Source organism: Bufo gargarizans, chromosome 5 (assembly GCF_014858855.1).
Source record: "Bufo gargarizans isolate SCDJY-AF-19 chromosome 5, ASM1485885v1, whole genome shotgun sequence".
Lineage (NCBI taxonomy): Eukaryota > Metazoa > Chordata > Amphibia > Anura > Bufonidae > Bufo > Bufo gargarizans.
In genome coordinates, this window is record NC_058084.1 from 236,282,501 (window position 1) to 236,298,617 (window position 16,117).

Sequence of the window (16,117 nt, forward strand, 5' to 3'; positions counted from 1 at the left end):
GATATTATCATTTCATCTGTAGATACATACTACCGTATTGTGCGCCCCTTTTCTCTCCTTTTCTCTATTCCCCTCATTCATTTGAGAGGAATTTAGATCTGTCCAACATACAAAGATACAGCAGTTTACGACCACATATGGGGTGTTGAAAACTGCAGTATGAGGGTAATAAACATTAAGTTTTGTTTGGCTGTTAACCCTTGCTATGTTATTGGAAAAATTTTTTTGCTTTGTTGGCACCGTTTTTTATTTTATTTTTATTTTTTACCGTGTTCATCCAAGGGGTTGGGGTATTTTTATAGAGCAGATTCTTACGGACGCGACGATACCCAATATGTCTACTTTTTTGTTATTTATTTATGTTTTACACTATTTATTTTTTTTTTTTTTAAAGATAATAAAGATTTTAGTATCTCCATAGTCTAAGAGTCATTATTAAATTTTTTTTTTAGCCGATTATCTTAGGTAGGGGCTCATTGTTTGCAGGAAGAGAGGATGGTTTATTGGCACTATTTTGGGGGGGCATATGACTTTTTGATCGCTTGCTATTACAATCTTTGTGATGTAAGGTGACAAAAAAAACCTTATTTTTGCACCGTTTTTTATTATTTATTTTTTACCGTGTTCATCTGAGGGGTGGGGGGTATTTTTATAGAGCAGAATCTTACAGATGCGGCGATACCCAATATGTCCGATAGTCAGTGGCTAAATTGGGATATAAATTCCCTGAAGCAACCAATAATGCAGAGGCCTGGATGATAGGGGCACGTGTCGCACTGAGTAGTATCCCCCTCCTGTGACACACGCTGCACCTTTTTTGGGTCCGTCCCTTCTTTCCAGTATGTGGGGACCACACCTGGAAAGTGTTGGCCAGGGATGATCCAGGCGCCTCCAGTTCCTGAGGTACTCCAATCTGCTCTTTCCCGGTCAGAAAAGATCAGGTTCGTGAGGACTGCCTCATAGAACTGAAGAAATGTCCCTGTGTTGCCAGCGCTCCGGGACAGCACAAAAGAGTTGTACAAGGCAACCTGCACCAAGTAGACCTCAACTTTTTTGTACCATGCCACGGTTTTGCGCATTGCGTTATATGGATTGAGGACATGATTAGAGAGATCAACTCATATACCGATTGTAGTAGACGATACAATCGGGCTTGAGGACCGTTGCCTTGGTACCTCGCACAGGGACAGGGGTGATGCAGTTATCATGAATTGCGGACAGTACAAGGACATCCCTCTTGTCCTTATATCTGACAAGCAACAGGTTTCCAGTGGTAAGGGCACGGATCTCACCCCTGGGGATAGGTACCTGGAGGGGGTGGGCAGGGAGGCCTCGTTGATTTTTCCGCACGGTCCCACAAGCGGACCTGGATCTGGCAGCGAGGGACCTGAAGAAGGGGATACTAGTATAAAAGTTTTCCACGTACAGGTGGTAACCCACCAGTGGGTGCATAAGGTCCCACACAAGTTTCCAGCCTACACCCAGAGTGGGGGGGGGGGGGGGGGGGGGGGCATTGTGGGGGTTCAATACAGGAATCTCGCCCCTCGTACACACAAAACTTGTAAGTGTACCCTGAGGTACTCTCACAAAGTTTGTACAGCTTCACGCCATACCTCGCCCACTTAGAGGGAACATACTGGCGGAAAATTAGGGGTGGGGGGACATGCTGCATTATCGGAATAATGCAGGCATTTCCGGATGGCTTCAAACCGGGAGTGTGTCATGGCTGTACTGTAAAGTGGGGTCTGGTAGAGGACGTCCCCACTCCAGTAATGCCTGACACTAGGTTTCTTGACTAGACCCATGTGCAGCATGAGGCCCCAAAACGTCCTCATCTCGGCTGCACTTACCGGGGTCCAGCAACCGGGCCTAGCCAAAAAGGAGCCCGGGTGTTGAGCAACAAACTGTTGGGTGTACAGGTTTGTCTGCTCCACCATCAGATTTACAAAGTGGTCACTGAAAAAAAGACTAAAATAGTCATATTCAGTGAAGCCCACTATGGAAATCTGGATTCACAGGCTCAAATTGCTCTGGGGTACACAAGACAAGATCACCAGCAGGGGGCTCCGGTGGACTTAACTGGTGGACCGGAAAACTAGTACGAGCCCACGAGCCCCAGAGCTGCTCGTACTAGGGTGGGCCACAGGGTCTCTAGCATGGCAGTCCCCTTGCTCCGCCTTGGGGGCTCATCATCATCGCTAGATGATGAGGAGGACATGGATGACAACAGGAAAGTGGGGTCATCCTCGTCCTCACTGGGACTCTAGGACTCTGAGGCAAGCTGGGCGTATGCCGCCTCAGCCGAGAACATCCGGCGGGCCATAGGGGAGTGTGTGTCCGCGTGTGTGTACGTGTAAATCTTTATTCAGTGTGCATGTGTGTGGGGGCACCGGTGTTTGCGAACTTACCCTAAACCTAACAGATAAAAAATAAAATAAAAGTGGGGAAAAAAGGTGAAAAAAATTAAATAAAATTTATAAAAATTTTAAAATCGCTGATCAACCGTCCGAAGTTGATCAGCGGTGGGGTGTGCGATGCGCTAACAGTGGCCGGACGCTAAGAGTGTCACAGTCAGCGTACGCACACAATTATTTTTTTTTTAAATGCTTGCCCACCCCAAAAAGTTGGGGGGGGAGGGTCAGGGGGGCAAGCTGCAGCACCCCTGGGGGGTCTAGGGTCACACAGACCCCAGACACCCTATTTAGGGTGATGCAACAAAAATCACTAACTTTTCCTGAATATCCCTGCCTAACCTAACCTTTCCCTAAATACCTGGGGGGGTGCTGGCTGGAGATCGGTGCAGCTCTGCATCCACGCGCAGCGCAGAGGAGGAGAAGAGGAGCGCTGCAATAATTTGAATGAACCGCCCGCCCAGCTGACCAATGACAGCGATCCTGAGAGGTGATGTCACCATCTCCTCTCAGGATCCCAGGGTGGTGATCGGTGGTGTATTATCACACCACCGATCACCATCCTGTTCCGGGTTATCGGGTCCCCAAAGACCTGAATAACCCGGAAACGCAGCAAACAGCAGGTCTGAATTGACCTGTGGTTTGCTGCAATCGCCGACCCCCGACGCATTTAGCCGTCATGGGTCCGGAAGAGGTTAAGGGTGTGCACACTTATGCAACTATATTATTTTATTTTTATATTTTTTCTTCCCTCTACCTAAAATATTTCAGTTTGTTTTTCAATTAAGTTGTACAGTTTATAGGTCACTTTAAAGGTGGAAAAAGCTCTGAAATTATTTATCTTTGTCTAATTTTTTTTACATCACAGAAACCTGACATTTTAACAGGGGTGTGTAGACTTTTTATATCCACTGTATATATAATGTACAGTAGTTAGTTTGTTTATCAATAACCATGGCAATGCTTCCACCCTGTACAGGTCAATGACACCATGTCTGTTTCAATGGCTCACTGGTCCTATTGTGGCCAGGTAGATGCTAGTACAGTGGTGCATCTCAGGGCTGGAGGTTGGGGATTCAGCAGTCTAGCCGATGTGTGGCTCTCAACATTGAGTTTATGATAAAGACTCCATGTCAATAGGTTCAAGTCAACAGAAAAGTCAGTAATATTAGCAGCCAATAGCATTTTTGAATCAGTGATATTTAAAATACAGAGGGCATATTATCGGTAGATCAGTCACAAGGCGATTCTCAGGGCATTTAGCACCAATAAGTTATGATTCAGTAGTGCAAAATGAGTAATTGTTAAATACAATTATTGTAAAAGTAGTATACTGTACATGCAAGGAAAAAGTGGAGCACAGTTACTCATCGCAACCACATAGATGGCTGCTCACATCATTCATAGGCCCTCCCTCTACATGTTTTATCACAAATATTATAGTGAAATAGCTATAAAGATTTTACACACTTACATGTTTAACAATTAAAGGTGCTAGCCGTTCTGGTTCTCCCAAACACTTCTGTAGTTCTCCCATAAAAAACCTGCAGGCAAGCAAAATATATTATTGATGCCCAATAAATAGCTTAACATCATGAAATTTACCAGTTACTGTAATACAATACCAAAAAATTAAGAAACATTGTATACACATGTTCTTAAAGGAATATATATATATATATATGTATATATATATATATATATATATATATATATATACACACACATACACACACACACACACACATGAAACTCGAAAAATTAGAATATCGTGTAAAGTAAATTTATTTCAGTAATCCAACTTAAAAGGTGAAACTTACATATGAGATAGACTTATTGCATGCAAAGTGAGATATTTTAAGCCTTTTTTTGTTATAATTTGGATGATTATGACTTACAGCTTATGAAACCCCAAAGTCACACTTTTGAGGTACCCTTTGCTCAGGGGGTATGGATTAATTAGGTGACTAGAGTGTAATACTTTGAGCCTAGAATATTGAACCTTTTCACAAAACTGTATATATCAGTCCAGGGACAGTCTGGGAATTTAAAGGGAATCTGTCACCTTCAAACACCCCCCCCCAAAGTAAACAGTGTGTAGTGTAAACGGTGCAGAGTCAGATTATGTAATTTTTATCATTACACTCACTTGTATTCTGACACTGTGCTCCCACAAAACAGCTGTAAAATGCATTGAGGGGACTCCACCTTAAGTCGTCTAAATGATGTGCATGAGCTCAAGAATTCTCGCAATACATTTTACTACTGTGTGAAAGAGCACAGTGTCAGAATGCGAGTGAATATTAAGAATAACCTCTTCTACTCCAAGCCAGTTTTCTCCTTCCTGCCCAGGCAATTTTTTGCAAATCATTTTATGTGGTAATAACTTTGGAACACTTCTACTTATCCAAACCATTCTGTTTTCTAGTGAAACATTGCACTTTATGACACTGGTATACTTGAATTGATATATTTCACCTTTATTTATTAAAAAAAAAGAATTTGGAAAAATTCACATTTTTTTATTTGAATTTCAATTTTTTTTTCATGCCTCATAAAACAGTTATTAGTCATCATTCCCCATATGTCTACTTTATGTTGGCATCATTTTGTAAAAGGTAATTTAACTTTTTTAGGACGCTTAGAATTTTAGAGGCAATTTTTCACACTTTCAAGAAATTTTCCCAAACCATTTTTTAAGCACCAATTAAGTTATAAAGTGATTTTGAGGGGCTTACGTAATGGAAACCACTCATATTTAAAACTGAAGTTACAAACTTTGTTTAACTTTGCAAAAAGAAAATGGAGGTGAAATGTAAACATTTCATTTTAATTTGCAGATTTTTCATTTTAAGGCTACGTTCGCATCACCATTCAGCCTTTCCGTTCTCCTGCTCCGTTTAGGGGCAAGAGAACGGAAAGGACGGATAAGCACATAACTGACACCAAACTGAGTCAAACAGAGCCTGAGGACCTCATAGACTATAATGGGGTCCGTTTCGTTTTCGCTCAGAAGATGATTTTTAATCGGAGACAAAAGTTGTGCATGCAGGACTTTTGTCTCCGATTAAAAATCATAATCTGAGCGGAAACATAACGGACCCCATTAAAGTCTATGGGCTCCTAAGGGCTCTGTTTGACTTAGTTTGGTGTCAGTTATGTGCTTTTCCGTCCTTTCTGTTCTCCTGTCCCTAAACGGAGCAGGAAAACGGAAAGGCTGAACGGTGATGTGAACGAAGCCTAATCCATTTTTATTGCAACACAGCAAGTGTTAACAGCAAAACAAACCTCAATATGTATTACAATATGCATGATTTTGCAGTTTAAAGAAATATCCCATATTTGGTAGTAAACTGCTGTAGGGGCACATGGCAGTGGTCAGAAGGAAAGGAGCGCCATATCGTTTTTGGAGGCAGATTTTGCTACAATGGTTTTTAAGCGCCATTTTGTATTTTAAGAGACTCCGCAATAAGCCTACAGCGGAAACGCTCAAAAAGTAACCCTATTTTATAAACTACACCTCTCAAAGAATTTATTAAGGGGTGTACTGAGCACTTTGAACTCATAAGTGTTTTATGGAATTTAGAAACTCTTGGCAGTGAAAATGACAAGTTTAATTTCTTCCAATAAAATGCTGCTTTAGTACCAAATTTTTCATTTTCACAAGGGTTAACTGGAGAAAAAGCACCCCGTAATTTGTTACTCATTTTTTCCTGGATACAGCAACACCCCATATGTGGTGGTAAACTGCTGTGGGGGCACATGGCAAGACTCAGAAGGGAAGGAGTGCCATAGGTCTTTTGCAGCGCAGATTTTAAAAGATTGGTTTACGGGTGCCATTGTTTTTTCTTTTATGAGTAACTGTCTTAGGTGGCAGATTTTCATTGATAACATTTTGGGTACATATGACTTTTTGATCACTTGATATTATGCATTTTGTAAGGCAAGGTGAGAGAAAAAATAACTGTTCTGGCACAGTTTTTATTTATTTATTTTTATAGCATTCATCTGAAGGGGAATATCATGTGATATTTTAATAAAGCAGGTTATTACGGACGTGGCAATACCTAATAAGTCTATTATTTTTTGTTAAGTTTTACACAGTAAAAGCATTTTTGACAAGAAAAATACTTTGTTTTTGTGTTGCTATGTTCTGAGAGCCATATTTTTTTCCGTTTTTGAGTGATTGTTTTAGGTAGGGTCTAATTTTTTTGCGGGATTAAATGGCGGCAGAAAATTGCTGTTTGGCACAGTTTTTATTATTTTATTTTTTTACAGCGTTCACCTACCCTTCTAACACTGCTTCACACTTCCTGTCTTGGCTAGACTCGCTGTAAATGTCAAGTAAAGCAGGCTTGGCCAATCACTGACTGACATAGGACACAAGCCTGGTGGCTGGCTAAGCAGGCCTGTCCTGGCATGAGTGTTAAAGGGAGTCTGTCATCTCTTTTTCACCAATATAACTAAGAGCACTGCCCCACAGAAGACTGCAGACACATTCCAAGAATACCTGTATGCACTTTGTGTCTGTATTCCATGTGCAGGAAACGCACTTTTATTCTGCTGGATTCTATATGCCCAGCTCTGCTGCTCCAAGTGCCCTAAGCAAACCAGACTGAAGAGGAGAAGCCTGCTTTAACTGCTCATATCTTATGATTGGTACCATCTAGAACCTTGACTTTCAGCTGGGCACTTGGGACCTGTTTTCCAGCAGAATAAAAGTGCTTTTCCTGGACATATAATACACACAGGTATGCTTGGAAAGCATTTGCAATCTTCTATGGGGCAATGTTGTTAGTTACAGTCAGGTCCGTAAATATTGGGACATCGACAGAATGCTAACATTTTTGGCTCTATACACCACCAAAATGGATTTGGAATTAAACAAACAAGATGTGCTTTAACTGCAGACTGTCAGCTTTAATTTGAGGGTATGTATATCCAAATCAGGCGAACGGTGTAGGAATTAGAAATAGTTTGCATATGTGCCTCGAACTTGTTAAGGGATCAAAAAGCAATGGGACAATTGGCTTGTCAGCTGTTCCATGGCCAGCTGTGTTACTGCCTCATTATCCCAATTACAATGAGCAGATAAAAGGTCCAGAGTTCAATTTAAGTGTGCTATTTGGAATCTGTTGCAGTCAACTCTGAAGATGAGATCCAAAGAGCTGTCACTATCAGTGAAGCAAGCCATCATTAGGCTGAAAAAGCAAAACAAACCCATCAGATATAGCAAAAACATTAGGCGTGGCCAAAACAACAGTTTGGAACATTCTTAAAGAGAAGAAATGCACCGGTGTGCTCAGCAACACCCAAAAGACCACGGAAAACTGTGGTGGATGACCAAAGGATTCTTTCCCTGGTGAAGAAAACACCCTTCACAACAGTTGGCTAGATCAAGAACACTCTTCAGAAGGTAGGTCTATGTTTGTCGAAGTCAACAATCAAGAGAAGACTTCACCAGAGTGAATAGAAAGGGTTCACCACAAGATGGAAACTATTGGTGAGCCTCAAAAACAGGAAGGGCAGATTAGAGTTTGCCAAACGACATCTAAAAAAAGCCTTCACAATTCTGGAACAATATCCTATGGACAGATGAGACCAAGATCAACTTGTACCAGAGTGATGAGAAGAGAACAGTATGGAGAAGGAAAGGAACTGCTCATGATCCTAAGCATATCACCTCATCAGTGAAGCATGGTGGTGGTAGTGACATGGCGTGGGCATGTATGGCTGCCAATAGAACTGGTTCTCTTGTATTTATTGATGATGTGACTGCTGACAAAAGCAGCAGGATGAATTCTGAAGTGTCACCAGGGATGAAACCCAGCGGCTGGTGATGTCTATTCATTCCAGACTTCAGGTTGTAATTGACTGCAAAGGATTTGCAACCAAGTATTAAAAAGTGAAAGTTTGATTTATGATTATTATTCTGTCCTGTTACTTTTGGTCCCTTAACAAGTTCCGAGGCACATATGCAAACACCCGTTCATCAGGTGAAAGCACTGTTAACAAAAACAATAAAATCATTGTTCTCGGGGTAGATAAGTCCTGAGTAAACAGCAGCAGTATGAATCTGTACGGAGATATGCGATTGCAGCAATCACTTGTCTCCATACATACATGAATATGTAACTCTTACCTCCTCTGATAAGCTGTTCATTCCTCATAATTGCCTGCAAAGCCAGGATGGGTAAAGGGACTTTAAAGGGGTTGTATAGGATTAGAAAACCTGGCTGCTTTCTTCAAAAAACAGCATCACCCCTGTCCACGAGATCTTCCTGGTACTGAAGCTCGGCTCCATTGGAGTCAACAGAGCAGAGATGCAATACTGCACACAACCTACGGACAGGAGTTATGTGTTTGGAAGAACCCCTGGAAAACCCCTTTCAGTACTCAAAACTGTGCCGAAATACAGTGTAGATGTTGAGCTCGCACATGGAATGAAAATAATTCAAAGTATTTCAGTGCTGCTTTAAGTGGTGACAGCAGGGAAATGGGAGGCAGTTTGAAAATACAAAATAGCAATTTGGAGTAATTATCTACACTATTATTGATGTAGTACTGCAGACTAATACTCCAAAATTGTAGTTGAAACAAGTTGGCTTGAAAGGTGAGAAGTGTCTAACTTCTAGTAAAAAGCACCAACTCTAGCATACAGCCTGCGAAACCGGGATAAATTTGCCACATCTTGTGACGGTCTGGTTTAAGTTTATCACACATTAGACAGAATTCTTATACATGTGTCAATTTATTTTCAATAACGCAGGGCATACAATTCCATTGTCAACTGTCTTCTTTTACATCTGTAAACTGTGCAGATGTTCTGCTCACACAACAATCTTTCTTTGAGTTTAATCTGCAAATATTAAAAATAAAGAAGAGTAAAAAAATAAATAAAAATTATCTATACATACTCTCTGTGCCAGTCATAAATTTGATGAATATTTCCAAATATAATTTTATCCTTTCCCTTCATGTCATCTGGAACACCATCCTCCTTCATGAGTGCCATATACCCCTGTAGCAGATTACAAAAGCAAAATCTGTCAGGTTATATCCTTAAAATTCCAGTAATGGCTATACCACGATACCTCAAGTAATCCTGAAGGTTGTCTAAATTTGTATCTGTCTCAAAAGAACAATCATATCAGAAATGGGTAATTTTTAAACTGATTATTCATAGAAAACAATTTTGTTACACTTTCTGGCTTTTCTTAAAGTGGTTTTCCAAGAATTTTACACTGATGACCTCTGGATAGGTTATCAGTATCGGATCGCTGGAGCTCTAACAACCATGATCCCCGCTAATCAAATGTTCAAGAAGTCACTGGTGCTCGCAGTAGTGCCGCGGCCTTCTCTCTGCAAACCAAGCACAGCAGCATACATTGAATAGCAGCTGAGGTGAATTGGGATGAGCGGTGCCTAGGCCATGTGACCAACAAAAATGGCATCACAAGGCTCAGGCAACGCTAAGAGAAGGCTGCGATGCCTTCTCAAACAGCTCATAGTCAGGGGTCCCGAGATAGGTCATCAGTATAAAGCTCCCAGAAAACCCCTTTAATTTTGGCAGTACTACGCAATTATAAATTAAATAAACACTAAACACAGAATCCAAACAAAGAAAAAAAAAGAAAAAAGTGACTCTTTTAAGAGGGCCACCACAAAATGCAATGCATTTTGAAAGCACCATATTATAGAGCAGGAGAAGCTGAGCAGACTGATATATAGTTTTGTAGGAAAAGATTATGTAAAAACTGTAGCTTATACATTTATATCTTAGTGTTTTCCACTTCCTGTGAACAGCTATCGGTACAGGAGGGGGACGTGTGGTCTGATTTGACACTGGATCTTGTCACAAGAGGGCATAAAAGTGCTTTTCCTGTTGCCCTATAAAAAGGCTCTCTGGGGCTACATTTGGGTAGTGCACCTTTTGGAGAGATCATTGACTGCTAGACATGTCTCAAATACATTTTTCCCAGTTAACAGACTTTGAAAGGGTGTGTATCATTGGATAGAGAGAAGCAGGAAGGTAATTTCAATGAATTGCATGCCTTCTAGGCAGTTCTGACCAATGGTAGCTGTTATGAGGTGTTAGAAGCGGTGGTTATGTGAGGGCACACACAAACTGTGAACAAGATCTGGACAGCCCAGACAGACCACCAGTAGAGAGGATCATTTGCAGGATCTAGCGGCCCAGCTACAACATCTGTGGGCAAATGGTCTGCAATATAACTAATGAACCTGTATGCCTCCAAGCCCTACAATATCTCATGTTATATACTGGCTAGAGGCAACGTAACAGGTTACTAGAGCCTCCTTTCAACGGTACAGTTTTCTCTTTAAAAAGTATAATTTCAGTCTAATATTGTAATTTCTTACAGTACAGACCAAAAGTTTGGACACACCTTCTCATTCTTTACTTTCATGACTATGAAAATTGTAGATTCACACTGAAGGCATCAAAACTATGAATCAACACATGTGGAATTATATACATAACAAAAAAGTGTGAAACAACTGAAAATATGTCATATTCTAGGTTCTTCAAAGTAGCCACCTTTTGCTTTGATTACTGCTTTGCACACTCTTGGCATTCTCTTGATGAGCTTCAAGAGGTAGTCACCTGAAATGGTTTTCACTTCACATGTGTGCCCTGTCAGGTTTAATAAGTGGGATTTCGGGGGCGTGGTCTGGCTGCCGAGGCGCGCGGATGTAGGGTGCTGCAGCTCCGGAGATAGCACTTCAACCAGCGACTTATATAGCAACGATACCCATGGTGAACACACCAAAACCGGACAGAAAAGGCACCGAACCTTCCCTGACCATGACCGGGAAAAAAAGAAAGGTGCAGAAGCACCCACAACTGACGAAGTTCTACTTCACAAGGGAGGCGGGAAGATTCCAAGATGGCGCCGGAGAGGAGGATGCCGTTGACAGCGACAAAGAAGAAGACGCCCGCTCAGCTAGTCGCCCAGAGCCTGCGGAAGAGCTGGCCACAGCGAAATCCCCAAGACCTGCACCCGGAATCAGAGATTCAGCTACTGGGCTGGAAGGAGCTGGTGATGCAGCAGCGGCAGGCCGATCACATGGGGAAACGGCGCCAGCGGAGTCAGGGGAATCCCCCCACTCTACTCCTATGAAAGGAGCTCCTGAGGCAGTAATCGCCAGCGCAGGTACTCTGGGTTCCAAGGATGACTTGCGGGCTACGGGGGAGGCAGAATTCTTAGCACTGCCAGTCGCTAATATAGCCCTGACAGACACTGCCATGAGAGACATGTTACTGGTACAGAGAAGCTCTCTTTTGCATGACATGCGTTTGATAGTGGCCCCCATGAGAAGGGAGGTGGAGGAGATTGGGGCCAGAACAGACCATCTAGAACGAAAATTTGGAGAGTTTGCAGGCTCCCATAACGACCTTATTGATGCTCATTACACATTAGAGGCTGAGGTGGAGGTTCTAAAAAACAAAATGGCGGATCTGGAAGACCGTAGCAGACGCAATAATATCAAGCTAAGGGGCATCCCAGAGACTGTGGTGGCCAAAGATATTCCTCTATATGTCAAAGAGTTGATTAAATGTGCTCTACCTCACTGCAAAGAGGGGGACTTAGAGATCGACCGGGCACACAGAGTCCCACGTCCCAGACATCTGGACGAATCCGTGCCAAGGGATGTTCTTGCCAGAGTTCACTTTTATACTGTTAAAGAGCAGCTGATGTCCTCCGCCAGGAAAAATGGTGGTCTGCCTGCACCGTATCACAAAATAGCCTTATATGCTGACCTGTCGGCTGCTACACTCAGGCATAGAAGGGCCCTGATACCCATCACGTCTGCTTTACAAAAAGCTAAAATTCAGTATAGGTGGGGGTTCCCAGTGCGCCTGCTAATTCACCATATGGGAGAACTGTTTGCTGTTAAAACAGTGGAAGAGGGGAAGAAAATTCTCCAGAGCTGGGATATTCCTATTGATCCCCAGATGGAACAGCGTCGGGGGCATCCCGAAAAAATCCAAAAAGATTGGGACATTGTTAGTTGAAGTGATTCACCGGAGGGTGGCTTAATCTTCAGTGCTACAGGCCGGAGCGGTGTTCTGCAGAAGCGGGATTTTACCAAGGCTTCAGACGGGACTTTGATACCCCAAGTTATTTAGGTTCGGCGAGAGCCTGTTGGTTCTCACGAGTACACCTACAGTTATGTTTTTGGTTATGTATTATTTTTGTTACTTTGTCTTTACATTATTATGTGAAGCTATGTCCATGATTGGCGCTAAACTTATGCCTGTAATATGCTCCACCATCTTCGTGCTATGGATGCAGGCGCGCTGGCTGGGAGGCGTCTTGCACCTTCTGTATAGTTTAATGTGCGACTTTTATTCCTTACGTTTCAAATTGCTTTACTATGGTAATATCCTTTGCAAGTATTAATGCTAATGGTTTGAATAGCCCAATGCGTAGATCGCATTTGTGGAGGGAGGCCAGATCTCTTAATTGTGACATATTAGGAGTACAAGAAACTCACTTACTAGAGAAAGATGCCAACAGATTACAAAACACTCAGTTTCCCCACATCTTTCAAGCCCATTCTAACTCCAAAACTAGAGGAGTGCTGATAGCTATAAAAAATACCTTGGCATTCACGATGTTAGAACATATAAGTGACTCGGCAGGACGATATGTACTACTGGTATGCACCTTGAACAACTCCCCCTTCACTCTGGTATCAATATACGCTCCTAATAAGGGCCAAGCTAGATACGTGAAAAAAATATTAAAAATGGCTCATAAGAAAAAGAAGGGACAATTATTGATATTTGGAGACTTTAATTTGACCACAGATCCTGAAATGGACTCGACGTCCTCCTCTTGTAGGTCAGTTCAGTCCTTGAGTGATGCTATTTGGAAGGCGGAGTTGTTCGACGCATGGCGTATCAAACATCCTGCAGACAGGGAGTTTACGTTCCATTCAGGGGTACACAACGTATATTCCCGTATAGATATGTTTTGGGTGGATAGGACGACTTTATCTAAAGTGACAGAGGCGGAGATAGGGCAGATTAAGTGGTCTGATCATGCTGCTATTACACTGAAACTCTCAGAGGACAACAACTACGCCCCAAAGTATCTTTGGAGGAGCAATCCTATACTATTATCGTGTCCACAGCATGGTCAGCGCATTGAATCAGACCTGAAAGAATTCTTCCTTATTAACAAGATGGATGATACTAACCCGGTGACGCTGTGGAACGCCCACAAGGCGTGTATTAGAGGGTCATTCATACAACAGGGGGCGGTGAGGAAAAGGAAACTAGAGGAGGCCATGTCACAAATGCTCACAAAATTGAAACTATTAGAAGATAGGAATAAAAGCGACCCCTCACTCCCCAATGCAGAGGCACTAAAACAAATCAGGCTCGATATAAGGAACCATATGTTGGATTCTTATGAGAAAAGTCTTAGGAAAACCAAGGCACGTTATTATTCCCAGGGGAATAAGGCGGGGAAACTTTTGGCAGCTAGCCTAAAAGCAAAAAGAACTAAAAGTAGGATACATTACCTCCTGCATCCCAAAACACAAACCAAATTATATTCCCCACAGGATATAGCGGAAGGCTTTCAGACGTACTACTATGAGTTATACAATCTGCGGAACTCCATACCTGCTCCCCCAGTCTTGACAGACATGGTGAGGAGATATCTCAGTTCCCTAGATTTACCCACTCTAACTAAAAATCAACTCCAAGTCCTTAATACTCCAATAACTGAAGAGGAGATTGAGAAAGTAATAAGGTCCTTGCCCCAGGATAAAGCTCCCGGTCCGGACGGTTTTGCAAGTCACTATTATAAAAAGTTTTCGCATATATTGAGCCCCTTCCTGAGAGATTTTTGCCAATCTGCTTTGTCCTCCGGGAATTTCCCTAAAGAAAATTTACAGGCGACTATTATTACACTACCTAAACCAGGTAAACCTGCGGACAGACCGCAGAATTTTAGGCCCATATCTTTATTAAATCAAGACGTAAAAATATACGCCAAGCTCTTGGCTCTTAGGATTGCTACAATACTTCCCTCTATAATCCATAAGGACCAGACAGGTTTTGTACCGGCTCGCCAGTCTTATTTTAACACTAGAAGAATGTTGGGCATTTTTCATCAAGTTATACAAAAAAACAGCCCCTTGTTGGTGTTGGCCTTGGATGCCGAGAAGGCATTTGACCGAATTCGGTGGTCGTTTGCCTTCTCGGTGTTATCGGTTATGGGATTCAGCGGCCCTATAATGTCCGCAATTGAGGCTCTTTATAGTGCACCTACGGCTAGTGTTTATGTCAATGGAGCCCTAACGGAATCATTCGAGCTGACCAATGGCACCAGACAGGGTTGCCCACTGTCCCCCTTGATCTTCATTATAGCAATGGAACCACTAGCTCAGGCGATTAGATTGGACCCCTTGGTTTCAGGGGTAGGATTGGGAGGGCAAGAGCATGTCATCTCGCTGTATGCCGATGATGTATTGTTGTCGCTGTCTAACCCAGAAACGTCCTTAGCAGCGGTTATGAATCAAATAGAGCTATATGGCAATCTTTCCTACTACCACCTTAATTCCTCTAAAACGCAAGCACTGCCGATACATATCCCGGACACTCTGACCCGGTCCTTCAAGGAACGGTGGAACTTTGATTGGTGCACGGATAGTATAAAATATTTAGGCACTAACATGTCTGCATCAATGTCAAAGGTATATGTCCTTAATTATGAATCCCTACTGGTTGAGGTAGGTAAAGACATGGAAGAGTTCCATAAACATGAAACTTCATGGTTAGGGAGGATTGCGGCCTTTAAAATGTTCATTCTCCCTCGCTTCTTGTACTTATACCGCACAGTCCCGATTTTGTTACCAAAAAGGTTTTTTAGAAAGGTGCAACAACTACTCTCCAAATATATATGGCGCAATAAGAAGCCGCGGATAGCAAGTAATATAATGCGGAGACCCCGAGCAATGGGAGGTCTAGCGGTCCCAGACATGGAAATGTATTATATTGCCACATTAGTATCCATGCTTAGGAGTTGGCACAAAGAAAAGGTTGAGATCCCATGGGTCCAAGTGGAGCAAGCGCAGGCAGCACCCTTTACCTTGCCAGATTTAGTATATCTGCCCTTCTGGGATATTCAGACCCCAAAAAACTTAACTCCAGTAATGCTGGCTTCGGTGACGGCATGGAAACGTTTTCATGACATAAACAAAGAGGGATATAAGCCGAAAGTGACCTCAATTCCATTCTCTCTGATCAGAGCACTACTTCCACATGCAGATCTCTCGGAATGGAATATAGAGAACGAAAGTAATATTGAACGGTTATTTGAAAATGGGTTGTTGAAATCTTTCCAAACCCTGCAGAAGCAATTGCGGATACCCAAGTCAGATTTTTTTAAATATTTACAAATCCGGCACCTGGTACAATCATTAACATCATCGAATCTGAGATGCAATCAGGTGGGTATGTTATACCTCTCTGGGGAGTCCAAAGGAATTAAAAAATTGTATGAATCCTTACTCCAGCCAATACAATTTAAAAAATCTCACCCTATGCGTAAATGGGAGAGCTCACTAAATATCATCATAACAGATAACGAATGGCAGAGAACAATTAAATTGATACATTCACACTTGCACTGTTCTAGCCATGTGGAATCGGCTTTAAAGGGGTT

At 42.3% G+C, this 16,117-nt stretch overlaps 1 protein-coding gene across 4 annotated transcripts in view; it reads right to left on the minus strand.

Annotated features, from left to right (window-relative positions):
* The window catches only part of TRIO (trio Rho guanine nucleotide exchange factor), a 584,493-nt gene that overhangs the window by 119,683 nt on the left and 448,693 nt on the right, over positions 1-16,117 (minus strand). For all 4 annotated transcript variants that reach the window (XM_044293534.1, XM_044293537.1, XM_044293535.1 and 1 more), the window contains exons 41-42: positions 9,329-9,432; positions 3,886-3,955 (exon numbers count right to left, since the gene is read on the minus strand). In XM_044293534.1, the coding sequence (XP_044149469.1) occupies positions 3,886-3,955; positions 9,329-9,432 (174 nt within the window). The remainder of the gene's footprint in view (positions 1-3,885; positions 3,956-9,328; positions 9,433-16,117) is intronic.